General features: G+C 36.6%; 1 protein-coding gene across 2 annotated transcripts in view; it reads right to left on the bottom strand.

The window, feature by feature from the left end:
• RIPK2 (receptor interacting serine/threonine kinase 2) overlaps nucleotides 1–22,079 on the bottom strand; it is a 34,483-nt gene extending 12,404 nt beyond the window's left edge. Inside the window, exons 1-6 of one of the 2 annotated variants that reach the window (XM_008060555.2) lie at nucleotides 22,010–22,079; nucleotides 16,641–16,794; nucleotides 14,531–14,686; nucleotides 7,905–8,062; nucleotides 5,581–5,630; nucleotides 4,566–4,727 (exon numbers count right to left, since the gene is read on the bottom strand). In XM_008060555.2, coding sequence (XP_008058746.1) covers nucleotides 4,566–4,727; nucleotides 5,581–5,630; nucleotides 7,905–8,062; nucleotides 14,531–14,686; nucleotides 16,641–16,676 — 562 coding nt within the window. In that variant the 5' untranslated portion in view covers nucleotides 16,677–16,794; nucleotides 22,010–22,079. The remainder of the gene's footprint in view (nucleotides 1–4,565; nucleotides 4,728–5,580; nucleotides 5,631–7,904; nucleotides 8,063–14,530; nucleotides 14,687–16,640; nucleotides 16,795–22,009) is intronic. The other variant, XM_021713646.1, reaches the window with a different exon arrangement.

The raw sequence follows: 22,079 nt of genomic DNA, 5'->3' as shown, positions 1-22,079 counted from the left end.
GAGTGCAGTGCCGCTCCCGGCACCGCAGCCTCGACCTGCTGGGCTCCGGCGATCCTTCCGCCTCAGCCTTCCAAGTAGCTGGAACTACAGGCGTGCGCTACCACGCCCAGCTAGTTTTTGATTTATTGTAGAGGTGAGGTCTCGCCAAGTTGTCCACGTGGGTCTTGAACCCGCGGGCTCAGGCAATCCACTCACCTCAGTCTCCCAAAGCGCAGGATTATAGGCTGAGCCACCGAGCCCAGCTGGGAGTTTTTTTTAGGTGATGTAAATGTTTTGAAATTTTTTTGATTATGGTGGTGTTTGCAAACTGTAAAATTACTAGAAATAATGAGTATATACTTAGATATATTTTATGACATGTAAATTATACTTCAAATAAGGCCTTTGAAAAACCTTTATTATATAATGATTTCTCTCTCTGCCATTGAGCTACCTTGTCACTTAGTTAAGTATATTAATTGAATAGCTGAACCCATTGTCTGAATGTGTATCCTACTAGTTATTAAGTTTTTCCACAAAGGCTTGCATAGCTTCCTCTTTTCCTTAACTCAGTTAACCAATATTTTTAAAAAGAAAAAATATTGCGTGCTTTTAGTTTGTAAAGCTTCTCTTACTTTTTATTATAATTTCTTTTTGTTTTGAAATTTTCACTTATTTTCAGAAGGTTTATTCACAAGTAGGCACCTTGTGCTTACTTTGACACCTAGAGGTCTCCTTGTAATTTCATGTCAATATTTGGTCATATTGACAGAGTTTCTTTTTTGAATACACTTAAGTTTTCCCCGATTATTGATTTTTTATTCTGATTCTTCTTCTTTTCCCTTTCAGGTTCCCACCACTTGCTTTTCGCTATTCCTATATACTCCTATTTATTTAAAGTAAAACTGACATACTGTATTGAGAGGACCATGTTTATAAATGAGTGCCAGTACCTTTCTACTTAACATGGGAAGATGTCTTCTTAGAAAAAAAAGGTTGCACCTCAATTAAAAAGCAAAACCAAAAACCTAACAATAAGAAAACTAGTACTATCCCAGAAGCTATTAAAAAAGTCTAAGCCAGATAACAGTGCTTTTAAAGAAATATATAAGTAGACCCTCAACATTTATCATAATACTATAAGAAAGGGATTGGCAGTAGTGGGACACTGCTGGGAAGGGAGAAGGGGCACACAGCATCAGGAGTATCTTGGTCTCTCAGACTCTCATTCCCAACTCTTTGACTCTAAGTACCCAGTGGACTTCACCTTGGTTTTCTTCTCCCTGTGCTGCATCTATAAACTCTTAAGACAGCAAGCTAAGCAAACGTAAGGCTCACCTCATTTGTTTCCCATCTCCCAGAGATTGCTGTCCTTTGTTTCCTGATATCCAGTGTTCCAAAAACCACAGTTTCATCTATTTTGTCAAGATTTCTTGGTTGTTTCAGGCAGAAGGGTAAATTAGCCCATCTTAAGCAGAAGTGGAAGTCACTGGTTTCTCTTTAAATTAATGGTGTAAACTGGGTACTATACACTACTGAACAATTCTATTTTGCTCCCAAAATGTATCAATTCCATTTTCACAGATTAGTGGTTCTTAAAGTGTGGATCCTTGGGGGGGGGGCGGGATTGGTCCTTGGGGCTCTTAAAAGGGTCCATAAAGTCAAAACTATTTTCAAGATAATAAACACTAAGACTTTATTTTTTCTTTTTACTCTCATTCCTTCAGGAGTATATAGTGGACTTTTTTCCAGAGGCTAAATGGGATATAATGACATTATTGCTTTAACAGATAATGCAATATGTAAGTACTCACTCTTTTTTTTTTTTTTTTTAAAGACAGGTCCTCACCATGCAGCTCACTGTAGCCTTAAACTCCTGGGCGTAAGTGATCCTCCTGCCATAGCCTCCTGAGTAGCTAGGACTACAGGTATGCATCACCATGCCTGGCCTTTTCTTTTCTTTTCTTTTTTTTTTTTTTTTTTTGAGTTGGAGTCTCACTCTGTCACCCAGACTAGAGTACAGTGGCCGCTCCTGGCCACTGAGCCTCGACCTGCTGGGCTCCAGCGATCCTTCCGCCCTAGCCTTCCAAGTAGCTGGAATTACAGGCATGTGCTACCACGCCCAGCTGATCTTTTGATTTATTGTAGAGATGAGGTCTTACTGCCCAGGCGGGTCTCGAACCCGCGGGCTCAGGCAATCCACTCACCTCAGTCTCCCAAAGGCACGAGATTACAGGCTGAGCCACCGAGCCCGGCTCTCTTTTCTTAATAATATCTTTTGAAGTGCAAAAGTCTCCATTTTTTGAAGTCATATTACAATTTTTTTAATACGTCTTGTTTTTGTATTCATATTTAAGAACTCTGCTTAACCCAAGGTCATGAAGATTTTCTTCATTTTCTGTATTTACTTTTTTTTTTAGTATATGAAAATTTATTACTATGGTGTTTCCATCATTACAACTTATGGTCTTGGTTTTTCCTTCTTGCCTTTGTACAGGGCCAAAAGAGGGACTCTGGCTACTTTGACCACTTTAAAGCAGACTCAGGGATATCATCAACAGCATGACCTTTCTGACAAAATCCACAAAACAGAATGCCATTGCTTTCCTCAATAAAGATCAAATCCATCGCTGGGCACGAAGGTTGTGATCTGCTTGCCATTCTTGATCAGCTTGGACCCAGATATACTTTCTAATGGCAGAATTCGGCTGCTTGTCTTTCACCCCTACTTTCTCTAGCATGATGCCCTGGGTGTGGGATGCGCCCCCTAAGGTATTGGCTGTGCCCAAGTGCGCTTTCTTGTACTGCTTGTTGTGCTACTTCTGGTCTACTTGGTAGCTGCAGAGTTCCTGGCAATGCAGATGCCTCGAAACTTGCACATCCTTCCGGCGCCATGGCCTGAGCAAAAGCTGTATTTACATTTAGATGTCTGATAGTCTACCTCTGAAATATATCTTAATTTTGTGTAACCCTTCTATTTCCAGAATTACCATCTTAATTAGAAAATTCCTGAAAGGGTGTCCTAGCCGGTCTCTTTGTTTTCACTTTTGCCTTTCTCCAATCAATTTTTCATACAGCAGCAAGAATAATTTCATTTAAACTTAGATCATGTCACCTCCTTGAAAAACATATTTTAATGAATTTCCATTGTACTTGGAACAAAAAACTAGTCTTTTTATGATGGCCAATAGCCTATTTCTTTTTTTTTTTTTGAGTTGGAGTCTCACTCTGTCACCCAGACTGGAGTGCAGTGGTCACTCCCAGCCACTGCCTCAACCTGCTGGGCTCCGGCGATCCTTCCGCCTCAGCCTTCCAAGTAGTTGGAACTACAGGCGTGTGCCGCCACACACGGCTAATTTTTTTGATTTATTGTAGAGATGAGGTCTCACCAAATTGTCCAGGCGGGTCTCGAACCCACGGGCTCAGGCAATCCTCTCACCTCAGCCTCCCAAAGCGTGGGATTACAGGCTGAACCACCAAGCCCGGGTAGCCTATTTCTTATCTTTCTGATCTTGTATCATTCCTTTCCTTGCTCCTTGTATTCCAGCTATATAGGCTTTCTCACTGTTCCTTGCACATACAAAACTCTTTCCTCTTCTAGACTCGGAGCCTTTCTCCCTGCTGTTTTGTCTGCCTGAAGTAGTCTTTGAATGGCTCCTTTTTAAGATTCAAACATCTTAGCTAAAATTTTTGCTACTGAAAAAAAGGCTCTCTCTTCCCTCCCTTAATTAGTCTATTACCTTGCTTATTTCCTTATAAGACTTCCACAATCTGTATCTTGTTACTTATTTGTTTTCTCTCTGTGTCCCAACCAGAATGTGAACTCCAGGCAGTTAACAACTTAGATTGTCTTGTTTACTATCCTGTTCCTAGAGCTCACTATAGTCTGTAAATAGCACATAGTAGGTGTTCAATAAATATTTGTTAGGCTAGGTGTGGTGGCTCACACTTGTAATTCCAGCACTTTGGGAAGCCAAGGCATGAGGATTGCTAGTACCCATTTGTTTAATACCACCCTGGGCAATTTAGCAAAATTTCATCTCTATTTTTTTTTTTGAGTTGGAGTCTCACTCTGTCGCCCAGACTGGAGTGCAGTGGCCGCTCCCAGCCACTGCAGCCTCGACCTGCTGGGCTCTGGCGATCCTTCCGCCTCAGCCTTCCGAGAAGCCGGAATTACAGGCGTGCACTACTATGCCCGGCTGATTTTTTGATTTATTGTAGAGATGAGGTCTCGCTGCCCAGGCGGATCTCAAACCCGCGGGCTCAGGCAATCCACTCACCTCAGCCTCCCAAAGGCGCGGGATTACAGGCTGAGCCACCGAGCCCGGCCTCATCTCTATTTTAAAAAAAGAAAAAAAAATTAAACATATGAATGAAATTACTACACCTATCACGATTTCTCTTTTCTGTTAGGAATTCTCAATTTTGCTCTAGAAGGAATTATTCATGTATGCTATGAATAACAAGAGAGAAAAGAATTTAATCAACTACTTCGGCTACTCATCTAGTTTGTATAATTTTTCAAGGAATATTTTATTCACAGTATATTAACTACTTCTGTAATTCAAAGGGTCCAGATTACTCACTTAAGAAAGATGGTCTTTCATCTGGATTTTGTGCCCATCCACTTTCTATTAGAGAAATCATAAGTGCTCGATGAGGTATGTCACATGGCAAACTTTCTTCATTAGTGTCAGGTCGATGTCCTTGTGACACACTATACATAATCTGCAAAGGATTGGTGACTTCTGTCAAAAACAAATAGATTTCATTCCTTAGAAATATATTATAATCCAGTATATTAATATATACTCTAAACTATTAATAAGAAAATGAGGGAATCTTAAAATTTTAGAAGTATCATCATGCCTCTTTCTGTAAAAGGAATATGTATATCCAAGCCAGACTTGACTGCTTCTGGACTGCCTTCTGTGGGAGGAATTTACACTCTAACCTAGTTAACTCAGGGCTTGGGTGTATGATTTGATTTTGCCAATGTAATGTGAGGAGAGCAGAGGAAAGTGAAAGCTAGAACCAAGAAGGGCTACAACAGCTAATATCTAATGTGAGTGAGAAATAGATGTTTATTTTGAAAGCTACTCAGATTTCAAGGTGATTGTTTGTTACATAGCAAACTGACCTATACAAACCTCAGAATAAAAAATATTCACAGGGAATAAAAAAGATTATTCTTCAATGTTTTCTGGTCCTTAAAATGTTCATATAAAGAGTTTTACAGTTGGAATGGAGTTTAGAAATAGCAATTCAAAACTCTTGTTTTACAGATGACAAAAATGAGGACTCAATAGATTTAGTGGCTTGATCATAGAGGTAATTACTATCAGAATAAGAATTAGAAAGTAAGTTTTTCTGACTTCATTCAAGTATGTTTTCCTGTATACAATAGATTCACAATTGTCCCTTAATCCAGTATACTCTGCAGTATATGATGGGTTTAAAAGGATAAATTGTTATGTTCTATAGTGTGTTTTTCACAAAATGAATGCTAGGTAGATTTAAAATAAGAATGAGTTCTAGATAGTTCTGAGTGTGGCCTACCAACATAATGTTATCTAGAAAAAAAGGCCAAAGTATACTTACCTTCAAAAGGCTGTTTTCTAGATAGCACTTCCCATGTGATAACTGCATAGCTGTTTAAGATAAAAACATACACATTATACATTATAAATGAACTCTACATGATAAACTGAAATAGCACTAGTTTTAAAGCTGTGGAGATACCATTTTTATTTTATTTTATTTTAATTTATTTATTTTTAATTTTGTTTGAGTCAGAGTCTCACTCTGTCACACAGGCTGGAGTGCAGTGGCACGCTCATGGCCACTGCAGCCTCCACCTGCTGGTCTCAGGTGATCCTTCCAAGTAGCTGGAACTACAAGTGTGTGCGATCAGGCCCAGCTAATTTTTCTTGATTTATTGTGGAGCTAAGGTCTCACCAAGTTGCCCAGGCTGTTCTCAAATCCATGGGCTCAGGCAATCCTCTCACCTTGGCCTCCCAAAGTGCTGGGATTATAAGCAAAAGCCACCGCACCCCGCCAAGATACCATTTTTAAAGGTGACAAGGTAGCGAAATGCTGTATAAAGAATCACTACATACAACTAAGATGATGAGTGCTTATACATAGTTTTGTTTTGAAAGAAAATTAATCTTAACTTAAAAAATTAGGACGTTACTGTAATAAAAGTTTAAAGTTATATGCAAGGATAACTTTTTGTGATGATTTAATATTGGGCTTAGTTCTTGAACACCCAGATAACCTATGCCCTCTAATTAAATGATTCTATTTTCCACACAAAACAAAGAACAATTTTTTAAAAAACTGTCTCATACAGCTCTAGTCTACTGACTTTTCTGACCTTAGTACTGTCTTCTTTGGTAGTGAAAATATTCTGCCAACAATTTAAATTTAGTTGTCCATCACCTGGTTAAACTGGATAGAGTTTATACATAGGATAAATATGGAGTTTATATATAGGATAAATGATTAATAGGATAGAGACATTTTGCCACACCCCCCCAAATTAACTCAAAATGGATATATGGAATTAAGTAGTACCAACATTTTGCCTTAGGGAGACAGTGAGGATTACAGAGGAAATTTCTACCCAAATCAAATAAACAGTAGTTGCTTTTTTTCCCCCTGGCAGGGAATACTGAAATTGAACATGAAAGCATCATTCACAAAATGAATGACAGGCAAATTTATGTTAGAACATTTTTATAGAATCAAATCATATTTCAGGAATTATTGGCTAGAATATGGTCTTTACCTTAGAAGATATAAATATTTTCCCCCATCCCTCAGTATATCATTCTAAATAGACTAAAAATATTAGGGAACAGAATATATAAGAACATTTATTCATACAATAGTGTTGAGTATAAAAGATACTGTATTAGGTTTTTTAGTGCAACTACTAAAATGGATTGGCTGGCATTGAATTTACTGAGAAGCAAAATTAAAATCATTTTGGAAAAAAGGGATACACAATTTAATTAAATATATAATTTTCTGGTAGAGATAGATATGCATTCATTCCCAAAATGATTCATTTTTACCAGGTTATTTATTAAAGACAGCAAAAAGCTATTTTAAGGAACTATAAAATATGTTCATGGAAAAATCAGTAAGTTTGCTTTGGTATTATAATGTTAAAAGAGGCAAGTATAAATTATACATGAGATGAATGTCCCAATACCCTAATTCTAAGCATTACAAATTATCATCTTCCCTCTTCCTGGTCTAATAACATATTATGCTTATTACCGAATTAGGAGAGTATAAGTAATATGCATCTGAAACATGAAAACATGATTTTACCAAACATATTAATTTGTTGTTTGAAAAATTCAACCACATACAAATATTAGAAATTCTTCAAAGAGAAACATCCCCAGTATGATAAAGGGTTTATTTATTTTTCTAAAAAGATTTGTAGATATGGTTCTTGAGATAATTTCAGCTCGGCCCGCTCCTCTCTTTAGAGTGTATTGTCACCACTTGCTTTTGCTAAATAAACTACCATTTGCTTAAAAAAAAAAGATTTGTAGATATTAAAGACTGAAAGGTTGAACAGGATGAGAAACTTAAAGCTAAAACTTCAGGAACCAGTTTCCCTCTGCTTCTCCAAGTCACACATGATAAAAACTCTTAAGTATTATATTATAAGTTAATAAGACCAGATGATACACTTTAAAATTTTTTAAAGAATGTAAAAACTGCTTAAAGCAAGGTATATTTAATTTGAAAAATATTAACTACCATGATCTCTATAGTTTATTTCCCCTACAGTTATGAGAGAAAAAGAAAAATCGCACTTTATAATGTAACTACAAAATTTTGCTTGATTAATTTTGTGTTTTAGAAAAGGTTAACTCTGATCAAAGGCAACTTTACTGTACCTATATATATCGTGCTTGACACTGGCTCTTGATTTTTGTCCAGGTTCATAGTTTTCAGGTGGCATATAGATAATTGTCCCTCCTTCTGATGCAGATTTACTACTTCGTGATTGTGAGAGGGACATCATGCGCCATTTAGACAAGCCAAAATCTGCAATCTGTAAGGAAAAAGAGTAACTAAATGAATTTTAAAATTTTCTCTTCAAAAAGTCCAAAAATTGACTATCTTTGTGTATATCCATGTGTTTAGACACCAGACTAGAGAAAATATATATATTAATATTTTATTTCTACAAATTCCACCAGGTTTTTTTTTTTTGAGTTGGAGTCTCACTCGGTTGCCCAGACTGGAGTGCAGTGGCCACTCCCGGCCACCGCAGCCTCGACCTGCTGGGCTCCGGTGATCCTTCCGCCTCAGCCTTCCGAGTAGCCGGAATTACAGGCGCGCGCTAACACGCCCGGCGGATTTTTTGATTTATTGTAGAGTTGAGGTCTCGCCTGCCCAGGCAGGTCTTGAACCCGCGGGCTCAGGCAATCCACTCACCTCAGCCTCCCAAAGGCGCGGGATTACAGGCTGAGCCACCAAGCCCGGCTTCCATCAGGTTTTTATGAAATTAAATTTCATAGTGCTGAGCCCAATAACTCTAGAAGCAAGACATACTGACTTAAAGTTTAGCACAGCATTACAAATTTCAAGAGAGACTAAGTTTTGAAAATGTAAAGAGAAGTATTTTTTGTCTGATATTCTGAATTAGTATATATACTGAACATCTTGTTATGTTAAGTAGCTTTACAGCATATGCTTTGCAAATTCATCTGCGCTTCATAGAACTGCCAAGTCTAATCATATCTCATACAATTGTCACTGGTCATTGTTTACAACTCAGGTTTATAAGGCCTTATTCATAATGCCATAAAAGTAGCATCTTTAAATTATGTAATAATCAAAATTTCAATAACAGTAAAGATCATTATTATACAATTTATGTGTATGACTAAAAAAATTATATCTAGGGTCAATCATATAGTTAGAATATAAAACACATTTATGCTCATTAAAATGAGTGGCTAAAAAATTATTACTGACAAACATTCTGTATTTTGATAAGCCCTTTACAGTTCTGCTTCAATTGTAAATTCTGTGAAGACATACAATATTTTATAACTCTAAATATTTAAGAGCTTCTATTTTTTTTTAAGTGGAAGATAAAATGTAAGAACAGAAACAATATTTAGCAGATAAGGGAGCATAGGAAATTCTTAAAGACATTTTTGCCTTTAAGGCCTTAGCATTCTGGGTCTGTGATAATCAGTGACAGTCTTAAATATCCCTGAAATGCCTTTGAAGTCTTTTTGCCATTGTCTAGAAGAGCAGCACCTGGATTCCTTCTATCAATACTAATTTCCTCATCAAATAGTTGCTTGGCTACATCCTTAGTTTTGTCTCCAAAAAGTGTTTTTTTTATTATTTACATGGCCAAGCTGAGAATTTTCCAAATCTTTACATTCTGCTTCCCTTTTGATTATAAATTCCATCTTTAAGCTACTTTTCTCTTCTTGCATTTTGCTATAAGCAGTTAACAGAGGCCATGCTGCATCCTGAGCACATTGCTACTTAGCGATTCATTCTGCCAAATATCCTAGTGCATCATTAAGTTCTGCCTTCCCCAAAGTCCTAGGACATGGACATAATTTAGCCAAGTTCTTTGTCACTTTACACAAAGGATGAGCTTTCTTCCAGGTTCCAATACCGTGTTTCTCTGCTCTGAGACCTCATCAGAAGAGTCTTTATTGTCCATATCTCTACCAACATTCTATTCAGGACTACTCAAGCTATGTCTAAGAAGAATAAAACTTTCTCTACAGTTCTTCTCTTCCTCCTAGCCCTCACAAGAATCACTCTTAATACTATCTTCATAGCAATCTAGGCTTTTTCTCACATTCACTTCAAACTATTTCATACTCAACCCATTATCCAGTTCCAAGGCCACTTCCATATTTTTCAGTATCTGCTATAGCAACAATTCTCATCTCTAACACCAATTTCTGTCATAGTAAATTTGTGTTGCTAAGATAATACTATAGATTGGGTGATTTATAAAGGGCAGAAATTTTTACTCACAGCTCTGGAGGCTGGGAAGTCCAAGATCAAGTCACCAACATTTGATCTGGTGAGGACTTTCTTGCGTGTCCTCATGGTAGAAGACAGAGATCAAGCTAGCCAAAAGCTACATAAAGCCTCTTCTTTTTAAAAGCCTTGATCTCATTCATGAGGGGGAAAAATGCCCTCATGGGCTAATTACCTCCTAAAGGTTGCACCTTTTATAATATCATAACGGCACCACCTAAATTTTGAAGGGGACACTTTCAAACCATAGTGCCTGGTTTTAAAAAAAATTTAAAAAGTTTCACAAAAGGGATACCTTGTCAGTAATTAAACGTGAAAGAGCCAGCAAAAAATATTGTATCTTTCCAATGATCAATTTTAGACCTCATGCGATATATCCTAAGTACCTGGTAAAATGTCTAGCACACAGGAGTTGCTCCTCAAATATTTACTGAATAAAAGGAATGAACAATTTTGTTTCCTTTTTTGAAAGTATTACTACTATCAAAGAGTAAAAGAAAAAAATGTTTGTCTATTACAAAACATTTTTATGTACTTTAATAATAAATTAAAAATAAAATATTAGACTCCAAAATTAGGTGGCCTATCTGGTATATATAGAAAGTCAGGAATTCACACATTTGTTCATTCAACAAATAATTATTTTATGTTTCTTTATGGTATTTGTTGGGCATGTGGCGATAAACAAAGCAGACTAAATTTATATCTTCATAAAGCTTATATTCTAATTGGGGAAGATGTTAAATAAACATGCTGATAAAATATGCTAGATGGTGAAAAATGCAATGGAGAAGCACAAATCAATGTAAGAGAATAAAGAGAAACTGGAAGGTAGTAAGGAAGAGCCACTCTGATAATGAGAGTGAAAAAGGTGAGAGAGGAAGCCATGAGAATATCTCAGAAAAGCAGCTAAGCAAGCATTTAAAAAATATTCTTATGGACAGAATGAAGAAATATGGACTATATAAAGGCAATTCTACAAGTATTCCCAACAAATTGAATGGTTAGCCTCCAAAAGTATTGATTAACAAGAGGACTGATATTGACAGGGAGGAAGGTTCTTAAGGTCATGCTGCTACAACTCTGATCTGAGTTCTGTATTGATTAATATTTAATCATGATTTAAAGATACAAAAAACAGCTGGGCTCAGTGTCTCACGCTGTAATCCCGCACCTTTGGGAGGCTGTGGTGAGTGGATTGCCTGAGCCCGCGGGTTCGAGACCCGCCTGGGCAGCGAGACCTCATCTCTACAATAAATCAAAAAAAATTAGCCGGGCATGGTAGCGCATGCCTGTAGTTCCAGCTACTTGAAAGGCTGAGGCGGAAGGATCGCTGGAGCCCAGCAGGTCGAGGTTGCGCTCCAGTCTGGGCGACAGTGAGACTCCAACTCAAAAAAAAAAAAAAAAAAAAAAAAAGATACAAAAAACTGATCAATTTGTTGATGATACAAAGCTGGGAGAGACCCTCAAAACTGTTGGACTATAGAAATAACATTTAAAAGGTCTACAGAGGATGAAAATATTGCTCCAATCTAACAAGATAAAATTTGATGATGTCTAGAAAGTATGCTGTAAGGTATATGAAAAGGAGAGGTGACTTAAGCAACAATACATGATAAAAATAACCACTCAGGGTTTTTTGTTGACACTACACCCAATTTGAACAGTATGATATGACTATCTCCTAAAGGCTGATGAATTCTTAAGGAAATACTAAGTATTTAGGACCAAGGAAATGACACTTTCATTAGGTTCTACATCCATCAGACCACACCAAGAGCAGTATTTTGTTCAGTTCTGAGGATCAAAATTTAAGAGAGCTTTAAACAAACAGATGTGTCTATATAGCACCAGAGATTAATGTCCATGTAATAGGGAAAGTGGTTGAAGGAACTAAAAGTGTGCAGCAGGGAGAAGAATAAAATGCAAATGTATGTGAAAAGATAGATCATAGTTATCTTCTAATATTGGAAGGGCTGTCCCATGGAAGTAGAATTGGATTTGTTCAGTTTATCATGAAAAGTTAAGCTAGTACCAAATGGGTGGAAGCAACTGGTAACAAATTTTGATTGATCACGTCAGAATATGTCACAGTCATTCAAGTAAGGAATTTAGGACCCCGCCCCCCCCCACGGGATAAACTGGATGATAGGTTGTAGTGAGGATTCTGAGAACAGACTATTAAGGTACTTCTACCCAATGATTATATAATTGGCACAATAGGTTAGTCTCTTCTTTTTAAAGGAAAGGCCAAGGCAGCAGCTTGTTTCTCTCTTCCTTCTACCATTTCATTCTAGGGAAAGAAACTATCTTCAATAAAGATTTACTTTTCCACCTAATCTTTTCTAACTTTTTTTCTTCAATTTTTCTACTCTTTCAACTTCTTTATTGCTTGTAATTGAACTTTCTGGATATTTATAATAATTTTCTCATGTACATTATTATTATAGATAGAACAAAATAATATATAAAAATAAAGTAAGTTACATTTAGTATTAATTACTCAGCAACTACTTTTTTTATAAACATTTTTAATTTCAAAATTGTGGGGTACAGTTAAGGTTTAGGTATATAAATATGCATCGTTCAGGCACCTTTGTTGATAAGGGGTGTCCCCCATCCCCAGACAGATATTTTTAAATTGTCATCAGTTACATAGAGGGTAACTATGAAATCCCTACCACACCTGGTGTCATGTGAAGCATAAAACTATAAAACTGTACATGATAGCATAAAAGAGAATCTTTACTACCTAGAGCTTGGTGAAGAGTGCTTAGACATTACATCAAAAGCATGTGCCATAAAAGAAAAACCTTATAAATTGGACTTCATCAAAATTAAAACTATTGCTCTGTGAAAGGCTCTGTTAAATAAAAGGATAAAAATACAAACTACAACCGGGAGGAAATATTTGTAACCTATATATCTGATGAAGGACTCAGAATAGAATAGAATATATACAAAACTCTCTAGTAACAAAAATAATCCAATTGGAAAATGAGTTTAGAACTTAAAGAGATATTTCACTGAAAAGGATATACAGATGGCAAATTAGCACATGAAAACGCATTAGACACTAGCTATTAGGAAAATGCAAATTAAGTTCATGATGAGATATCACTATTATATCTACTACAACAGCTAAATAAAAAACAGTGATAATACCAAATGCTGGTGAGGAAGCAGAAAAGCTGGATCTCTCATACATTGCTGGTGGAATGTAAAATGGTACAGCCACTCTGGAAAATAGTTGGATAGTTTCTTTAAAAACTAAACATACCCTTACCATAAGACCCACCAGTTGCACTGTTGGGCATTTATCCCAGAAAAATGAAGAATTATGTTCACTCATAAACCTGTATAGGACTGTTCACAGTAGCTTTATTTTAATTGCCCCAAACTGGAAAGAACCACAGGGTTCCTCAATAGGTAAATGGTTAAATAAGTGTGGTACATCCATACGATGGAATACTATTTATCAATACAACCAACTGTTGATACAACCAACAACTTATATAGACTTCAAGAGCATTATATGAAAAGAACAAAGCCAATCTAAAAATATCATAAATTATTCCATTTACATAGCATTTCCAAAACGACAAAGTTATAAAGATGTAAAACAGATTAGTGGCTGTCAGAGGTAAGGGATGGTGGAAGTGAGAAGGTGGGTATGATTATAAACGGGCAGGTGGCATGAGTAGTATCTTTGTGGTGATGGAATAGTGCTGTACCTTGATTGCTGTGTTGGTTACACAAATCTATATGTGATAAAGTAACACAGAACTGTATATACCCATTATACAAATGTCAAATTCCTGGTCTTGAAATTATACTATTATTATGTGTGATGTAACCATAGGGGAAACAGGGTGAAGGATACATAAGACCTCTTTGTACTATCTTTGCAATATCCTGTGAGTCTATAATAATTTCAACATGAAAAGTAAAAAGAAGGAAATCTTCAAAAATCAATAAAGAAACACAATGGCTTTGTACTTCATACCATAATTCTATCTATCTCTGCCTAGGAATAACTAAGTCATTGCTACAAGAAGAGGGATGGAAGACAGGAATGGGGGGCTGTGGAAAAGGGAAGAGGTATTAAATTGGCTAAGTGGAAGAAATAACTGAGAAGTCATTCTAAAACTATTAAGTACAAGGACATAGATAAAAAAAATTTTTGAGTCAAGATCTCACCTTGTCACTCAGGCTGTAGTGCAGTGGGCACAATCATGGCTCACCTTAACTTCTACATCCTGGGCTCAGGTGATCCTTCAGCCTCAGCCTCTCAAGTAGCTGGGACTATAGGCATGCACCACCATGCCCAGCTAATATATATATTTTTTGTAGCGACCAGGTCTCGTTATGTTGCCTAAATTGGTCTCAAACTCTTGGTCTCAAACAATCCTCTTGTCTCAGCATCCCAAAATGCTGGGATTACAGGCATGGGCCACTGTGCCTGGTCCCCAGATAAACTTGTAAAAATAGTAATTACCTTAACATGAAATTCATTATCCAATAAAATATTCTGAGTCTTCAAATCATGATGAAGTAAAGGAGGAGTCATATTGTGCAGGTAATTTACACCAAGTGCAATTTCATGCAGAATGCGAAATCTCAATGGCCAAGCAACATCAGGATATTCAGTTTTCTTTATATATGTATGAAAAGAAACACAATGAAAATTAGTTTCAAATTAGTCATATAACGAATTTATCTGAATTTCAGGTTGACAAATTAATCTTTGAGAGTTTTGTTTTTGTGAAAGAGACAAAGGTCATTTTTTCCTAAACCTATATAGTACAGACATATTCTAAAATGGTGTTTTTATTTCTTGTTTATCATAACTGACATCTATCTGAGCTTTCTTGAAATAAATGATTTCTGAACATACAAGTTAACGCAGCTTCCCAGGAGAATAAACATATTCAGAAAAATGAAGACAATTTTGGAAGATCAGTGAATCAGTGAATTATCAGGTACCATGCCACTGGGTATGTTTTTCTAATTGTTATTAGAAAATTGTTAAAAGTCTTCTACTGAGAGCTCAAAACTGTTTTTGATAACTTTTTTCTGCAAATGGATCAGCTTACAGTTCAGTGATCAACCTGGCGGGGGAGTGGCTCAAAATATTTTAGACTGTTTATGTTGTATTTTGATTCTTTTTCAGTGAGTTTTGTGAGGCTGGGGGAGGGTGCTTCAAGATAAATCTCAGTCTAAATAGTACAACACCAGAAACCAAAAGAAACAAAAAAAGACTAATGTGGAACACTACTTCCTCTGGTATAGACAGAGTCCCATCACCTAGAGAAACGGAATCTTTTAATTTGTACAAAACCTTCTTTGTAAATTATGCAGTTTAAAGCAGTGGCCAGGTCTTTCTGCGGTATAGTATTATATGGAGTCTTGTAATAATGGAGACGAAGGAGAGCAGTGCTCATTCTGTATTTTATGATTTCTTCCAGGAGTTACCAATCCTCCTGGAGGAGACTATAGAATTTCCATTTGGATCCAAATATGAGTGCCAAAGTATCTACTAGGATATGGGAAGAAAATATTAGATTTCTACTTATATTCATTTTCAATAAAAATTAAAAAGAAATTGCATTCTATTAATATTTGTATCTTAATTGCTGTGGTGGTTACACAAATCTCACAGACTGACACCACTTTACTTCATCCCTATTTCAGATGGCCACAAGTCATGAATAGAATGAGATGTATTCTGAAACAAAGAGGAAGACACTCCATGACTTGCTGACAGTGGCACCTGTCACTTTCCCTTGGTTATTTACAGGGCATTATAATGCATTATAATTTAGGAATGCCCACTAATTGGGCATTATTGTACAGATTTTTACACATTTTTAACTAAAGCAACCCTCACAAAATGGAACAAGAAGTTTAAAAAGATTTCTGGAAAGAAACTACAGATTGGAGATAATATTAGTAATGTAAGCTCAAGCAAACAATAATAATTGAATACATGTATTTTGAGAATGAGGATTTCTGAATTTGTTTACTGATGGGATTGACAATCAAAGCTCCAGTAACTGGCACCTTGAGAAAAAAAGGTAAATGGCTCTACTAATTAACACTACTATTAGTAGAAAAGCTATTGTGACTGGTATTCAAAGATAACTTACTTGTTCTGTTAATTCAGACTTTTGTGAATTGGTGTTTCCATGTTCCTAATGTTCATATTAGTAACATTAAATCTGAGTCTTAAATTGTTAAGAATACCAAATAAAATACATTTTAAATAACAGTGGATTTTACAGTGTTCAGAGTTTATCTTTTCTCTTTTCCATTTCTATCTATGTAACATGCATATGAATACTGGAATTCAATATAAATGTTAGAAACAGTAATCCAAGCAAATAATCTCGGTCTCTTAGATACTAGGGCTGACTCCACAGTATTTTTATCAACACACACACACACAAAGCCACAAAAGGTAAAATTTTACCCCTAATAATGTCTTTCATTATTCTTTGATTTATCTATATGTCTCCAAATAATATGACCAAATGTAAAACCAAAGTGCTATATAGTTTGAATAACAGAAATGATCATTGTAGCTACTAAAAACTTACAATACTTACCCGGTGTAGGAGTTCATTTAATGATCCATTTGGCATGTATTCAGTAACTATTCCCAAAAATTCAGGTTCATTGCAAATTCCCAAAATTGGAAGAATGTAACTAAATCTGGCTTTGTGTAAAATTTCAGCTTCTCTTAAGACATCTTTTCTTTCGCTAAGGAAAAAAAATGTATAATTATTTCAAGTAATGAAAAATATACAATGGCCATGCCCATAAGACCAATTAAGCCCAGGTTGTTTTCATTTACTAGCTGTCTGACCTCATAAAAATTATGCAACTTCTCTGAAACTTAGTTTCATCATATTTAAATAAACCTAATACCTACCCTACATATTCCACAGGTATGTTTAGAGACCAAAATAAGTTCTATAAACCACTGAGAGGTAAGAGTGCTATACACAGGTTATTATTATTGTACTTTTCCTAGGAAAGGGAAAGAAGACAGTATTAGAGAAACTTTCTAAAGCCTATCTATGTTAGATATATATTTAGAATAACTGGTGCTTGAACTAATTAAACAATATAGTTTATGTTGTATTAAATATACTAAATTTTATAGTTGTATGCCATATACAATTTTTGATATCTTGAATATGAAAATATTTACATGTTGTAGACTTAAGTGACTAGGTAACAATAGCCATATAAAGGTAAATAATACTTAGACATTATATACCAGAATTCAGGAAAAGAACACTGAGAAACAGGTAAATGCTTATAACAGATGCCTGGGATAATTCTGATTCCAGGTTCATTTGCTTATTCATAAGTAAAATAGTCAAACATTTAGTTTTTTTATGAATAAAACATTGTCCTCAGCATTATGGAGAATATAAAGATAAAAAGATATACATAGTCTTTGCCTTCAAGTTGCCCAGAAATCTCATAAGAAAAAATATAAGACAGACTGTTGTAAATGCCACTTAAAAAAAAAAAAAAAAAAAGAAGAAGAAGAAAATAAAACTATGGAGAATTCAGAAAAAATAAAGTAGATTTGGGGTTAGGGGAATCACTGGAGTCTTTAGAGAAGTAAGAGTTCACTTGTTCTGTAAAGATGGACAGATTTCAACATTTGGAGAGAAGTTATCTGGGATGGATGAGGCCTCCATGAGAGGAGAGAGTAGGGAACTTGCCTTTCGTTTTCAATTGTATGTCCCTAGGACTTGGAACAGTGCCTAACACATAGTAACACAGCAGATATCCAATAGATATGTATCAAATAAATTCAAGAAAGTTAAAGTGAGGCTATGTTTGGAAAATAAATTCAAGAAAGTTAAAGTGAGGCTATGTTTGGAAAAGTGAGGCTATGTTTGGAAAGTTAAAGTGAGGCTATGTCTGGAAAATTGTGAATTGTTTAATATGGATCAGGACATGTAACATAAAAGAGTGAAGGTGAATAAGACAGGCTAAAGCCACAGTTCAGTCTTCAAGCCAGGTTAGGGTGGTTAAAGTTTATTTGGTAGCCACTGAGTTGTAACTAAAAGGTTTTTGTTGTTATTGTTGCCTTATTTTTTTTCCTTTTTAAACATATAATGCTCCCATGTTGCCCAGGTTGGCCTCCAACTCTTGGGCTCATGTGATCCTAACCTCATCTATTTTTTTTTTTTTTAGTTGGCGTCTCATTCTGTCACCCAGGCTGGAGTACAGTGACACACTCACAGCATCATCCTCCTTTCCAGACCTCCCAAGTAGCTGGGACTATAGGCATGAACCAGTATGCCTGGTGCAACTAAAGATTTTTAAGTTGGAAATGACAGTAGAACAAAATTTTAGGATGATTAACTTGGCAGCAGGATGTAGGATCGCAGAAAGTGGTAGGGGTTGAAAGTCAGGTGTTAAGTTACTCATTAAGATGTGAAACAATGAGAACCTAAAACTCTAAAGGTAGCAGTGGAAATGAAAAGAAAATTACGAGCTGAATAAAATGCCTAGGTCATAGTGACTGACCGACTGATTGCGGGGATAAAAAAATGGAAAGGAATTGAAGGTGTCATCATTTTTTACTCTGATGCCTGGGCGTTGGTAGCAACAATAACAGAAATAGAAATATTTCCAGAAGAAGTCTATTAGGCAAGTTATGATGATAAGTTGACTCTCAAACCACCCAAGCTCTTGATGAATGGTTGCTGAAATAAGAATAGCAACAGATATTCCAGACCAGACTAAGAGGTAAGAGGCCTACTTTAAAAACAAAGCAAAAAAACAAAAACTGTAGTCATTTATTTTTTGAATAGGTAATATATTTATATGTTTTAAAATTCAATTGCCAAGAAGTCATAAAGTGGAAAGCTTCTCTCTTTCTCCTTGCCCTTCAATCACTTAATACTCCAACTGTTAGAAAATCTATTATATCAGTTTGTGAGACTTGTCTTAATTCTCTAAATTGAAACAGTTCTGTAATTGTCCCCAAGAAATGTGGGCCAATAAGATACAGAAGATGAATCTGAAGATTCCTGAATACTGCAAAGAACCACAAAGAGGGCATGCTGCTGAAGTCTCAGTGGTACTTAATGTATTCTTCCCACCTCCATTAAGAGTATAAGGCATTCTTTCTTCTACTGTGACTCTTATTACATGTCATCCACTTTATATGCACTATCATCCTAAGATAAACACTCTAAAGTTGGTTGCATTACCCTCAATTTATATGTGAGGGCACCAAGGCTCAGAAAAATTAATAATTTTCCAGTGGCCCACCAATAATAAGTGGTAGTGTTGTAATCATTCTGAACTGCAATCATGAGACCTTAAAGCTTGTGTTCTTTCTACTCTATTGCTTGATCAGAGAAGAAAGTAGTAAAGTTCTTGAAGACAGATTTGGCAAGATTGAGTGAGTGAGAAAATAAAGAAAGCCAAAATATTTAAAAATAAGTTTTTTCATTAAAAATATAAAGATGAAGCCGGGCTCAGTGGCTCAGCCTGTAATCCCAGCACTTTGGGAGGCTGAGGTGAGTGGATTGCCTGAGCCCGCGGGTTCGAGACCCACCTGGGCAACTCGGCGAGACCTCATCTCTACAATAAATAAAAAAATTAGCTGGGCGTGATAGCGCGCGCCTGTAGTTCCAGCTACTTGGACGGCTGAGGCGGAAGGATCGCCGGAGCCCAGCAGGTCGAGGCTGCGGTGGCCGGGAGCGGCCACTGCACTTCAGTCTGGGCGATGAAGTGAGACTTCAACTCAAAAAAAAAAAAAAAAAAAAATATATATATATATATATATATATATAAAGATGTACAATATAGCTTTTACAGACACAGCACTAAAATTACTCAACATTTCAATTAAAAAAAACAGTTATGTCAATCTACAGGGTATCTGAACAACCAGTTTTATTCATTTGCTCATACGGGGTGGGAAGATTGTTGGGGAAGGCCCAACGCATTGGACAGAAGTCAGGTTATGGAGAATGATTCACCAATCAGTAAAATAAGAACATGTTACATCCTATAAACTTATTTTTCTTTCAGGTGATCTCAAAGAACAATGAAAACATTATCTCTTTGAGATCCCAATAAGTACATGTCTTTATTATTCCTACATTACAAATGAGGAAATAGAAATAGACACCCTGTGAGTCAATTGCATAGCCTACTCTTAAGCTCAGACTACATAAATACTGCTAATGATAAGATCTTAGGTAACAAATTGGAGAAAAGAATGTGACATGGCAATACCAGAGTGTTTCACTGATATTATGGCTTCTTTGAAGACAGAATTAAGTTTCTATTCAATAGAGTAAAGAATTTTAGACTATGAAAATTGCTAATAAGTATGGAAAGAGAACTCCTTCTTCATTCCTTGGCCCCCAAGTTATACAAAGCTTGGATAAAGTTAAATCTTGAAAAGCAGCATCCAAAATGGGAGAATCAATTGGCTTTAGAATATCTAATGGGTCCATCAGTGCTACATTTCCATATAATATTTGCATAGCTCTAAAATATATCCATCCTCTTTAACCAACCACCACCCTTTAATGTTGACTACAGACACATACACACACTTGCCCAGCACTTGCTCCACAGAATATAATGCTCAGAGTAAACAGACACCACACCCTGTATATCACTGAACCTGGATTATTGTATACACAAACTGGGAACAATCTCTTAAGGTGTTCCAAATCTACTGTGTCATCTAGCCAATCCAAGCCCAATTGTGAGAGACAACAATGAAAAGCCACAGGTAGATGAAAGTCCACTAACTTTGTCAGGGCTTAAGCTGAGGAATTTACGTGATACTGCATACCAACAACCTCTGGCCAATCAGGCATCTATGATGATGTATTTTCACTTTAGATATAGGGAGAGAAGAGAATGTTGCAATCATAAATGTTAACCCACTAAGAACTGAGTGCTGCGCCTGTAGGAAGGAAAATACACAAGACTAGTGACTAAATCCATCGACTAATACATAGGGTCACAGGTCCACAGCATATGGTTGTAATTCTTTTTTCCTGTAAACAGCAACAAATGCTAATCTTTCTTTAAAACCTAGACATTCACAATGTTGGGCCATTTAACAGTCTTTTGATTCAATTTATGGTAGCAGAAATACACATTTCCTCTGGGGACAGCCTTTCCTGTGAGAGCAGGGAGAAACTGAACTGCTAACGTTGAGTTTGATATTCAAACTTTCATGATTACATGTAATAAACCACAAACAAAACAAAAACAATAAAAAGCCCCAACCAAAATATCCCAGACGCTCAAGCAGTGCTGTCCAATAAATATATAATATGAACCACATAAACAATCTAAGATTTTCTACAGGCTAGATTTTTTAAAAAGTAAAAAGAAACTCGTGAAATGAATTTTAACACGATTTTATGTCTAACCCAATATAAAGATAGCATTTCTGCATAGAATAAAAATATGAATAATGAGTTTTTTGTTGTTGTTGTTTTTAGTAAATCCTGTGTGTATTTTACACCTTTCATTTCGGACGGCCACATTTCAAGTGCTCAATAGCCACCTGTGGCTAAGCGGTATTTACTGCACAGAACAGCCCCATAGCCCGATTTCAAAACAAACAAACAGACAAACAAACCAAGCAAACAAAACTCACACCCACCACATCAACGCACATCAACCTCAGTAAACAGCTTTAGAGCTGGGCTGAGATTGCTAGCATTTGGAGTCCGGAGAGTCAGAGCGCAGTGGAGAGATGAGTGGAAGGATGCAACGCCTGCCATCTCCAGAGAAACCGGTTCTCCCCAGCATGCCGGACCCAAACTAGGACTGCCGAGGGTTGGCGAGGAGTGGGCCGGCCCCAGGGACCACTCCGTTGGGGTTCTAGAGCCCGCAAGCCCGGGGTGGGGTGAGGGGGGCGCAGCAGAGTTCGGCGCTTCCCGGGAACCCGGCGGCTCCCTACCTGTCGAGCAGCGGGGTGTGGATGTGCAGGTGCTTCACGGCCACCTGGACGCGCCAGTCGGCGTGGCGGG

This window comes from Carlito syrichta, unplaced genomic scaffold (assembly GCF_000164805.1).
Source record: "Carlito syrichta isolate Samal-C Ts95f unplaced genomic scaffold, Tarsius_syrichta-2.0.1 Scaffold304646, whole genome shotgun sequence".
Lineage (NCBI taxonomy): Eukaryota > Metazoa > Chordata > Mammalia > Primates > Tarsiidae > Carlito > Carlito syrichta.
This window is presented reverse-complemented; position numbering and strand designations above follow the sequence as displayed.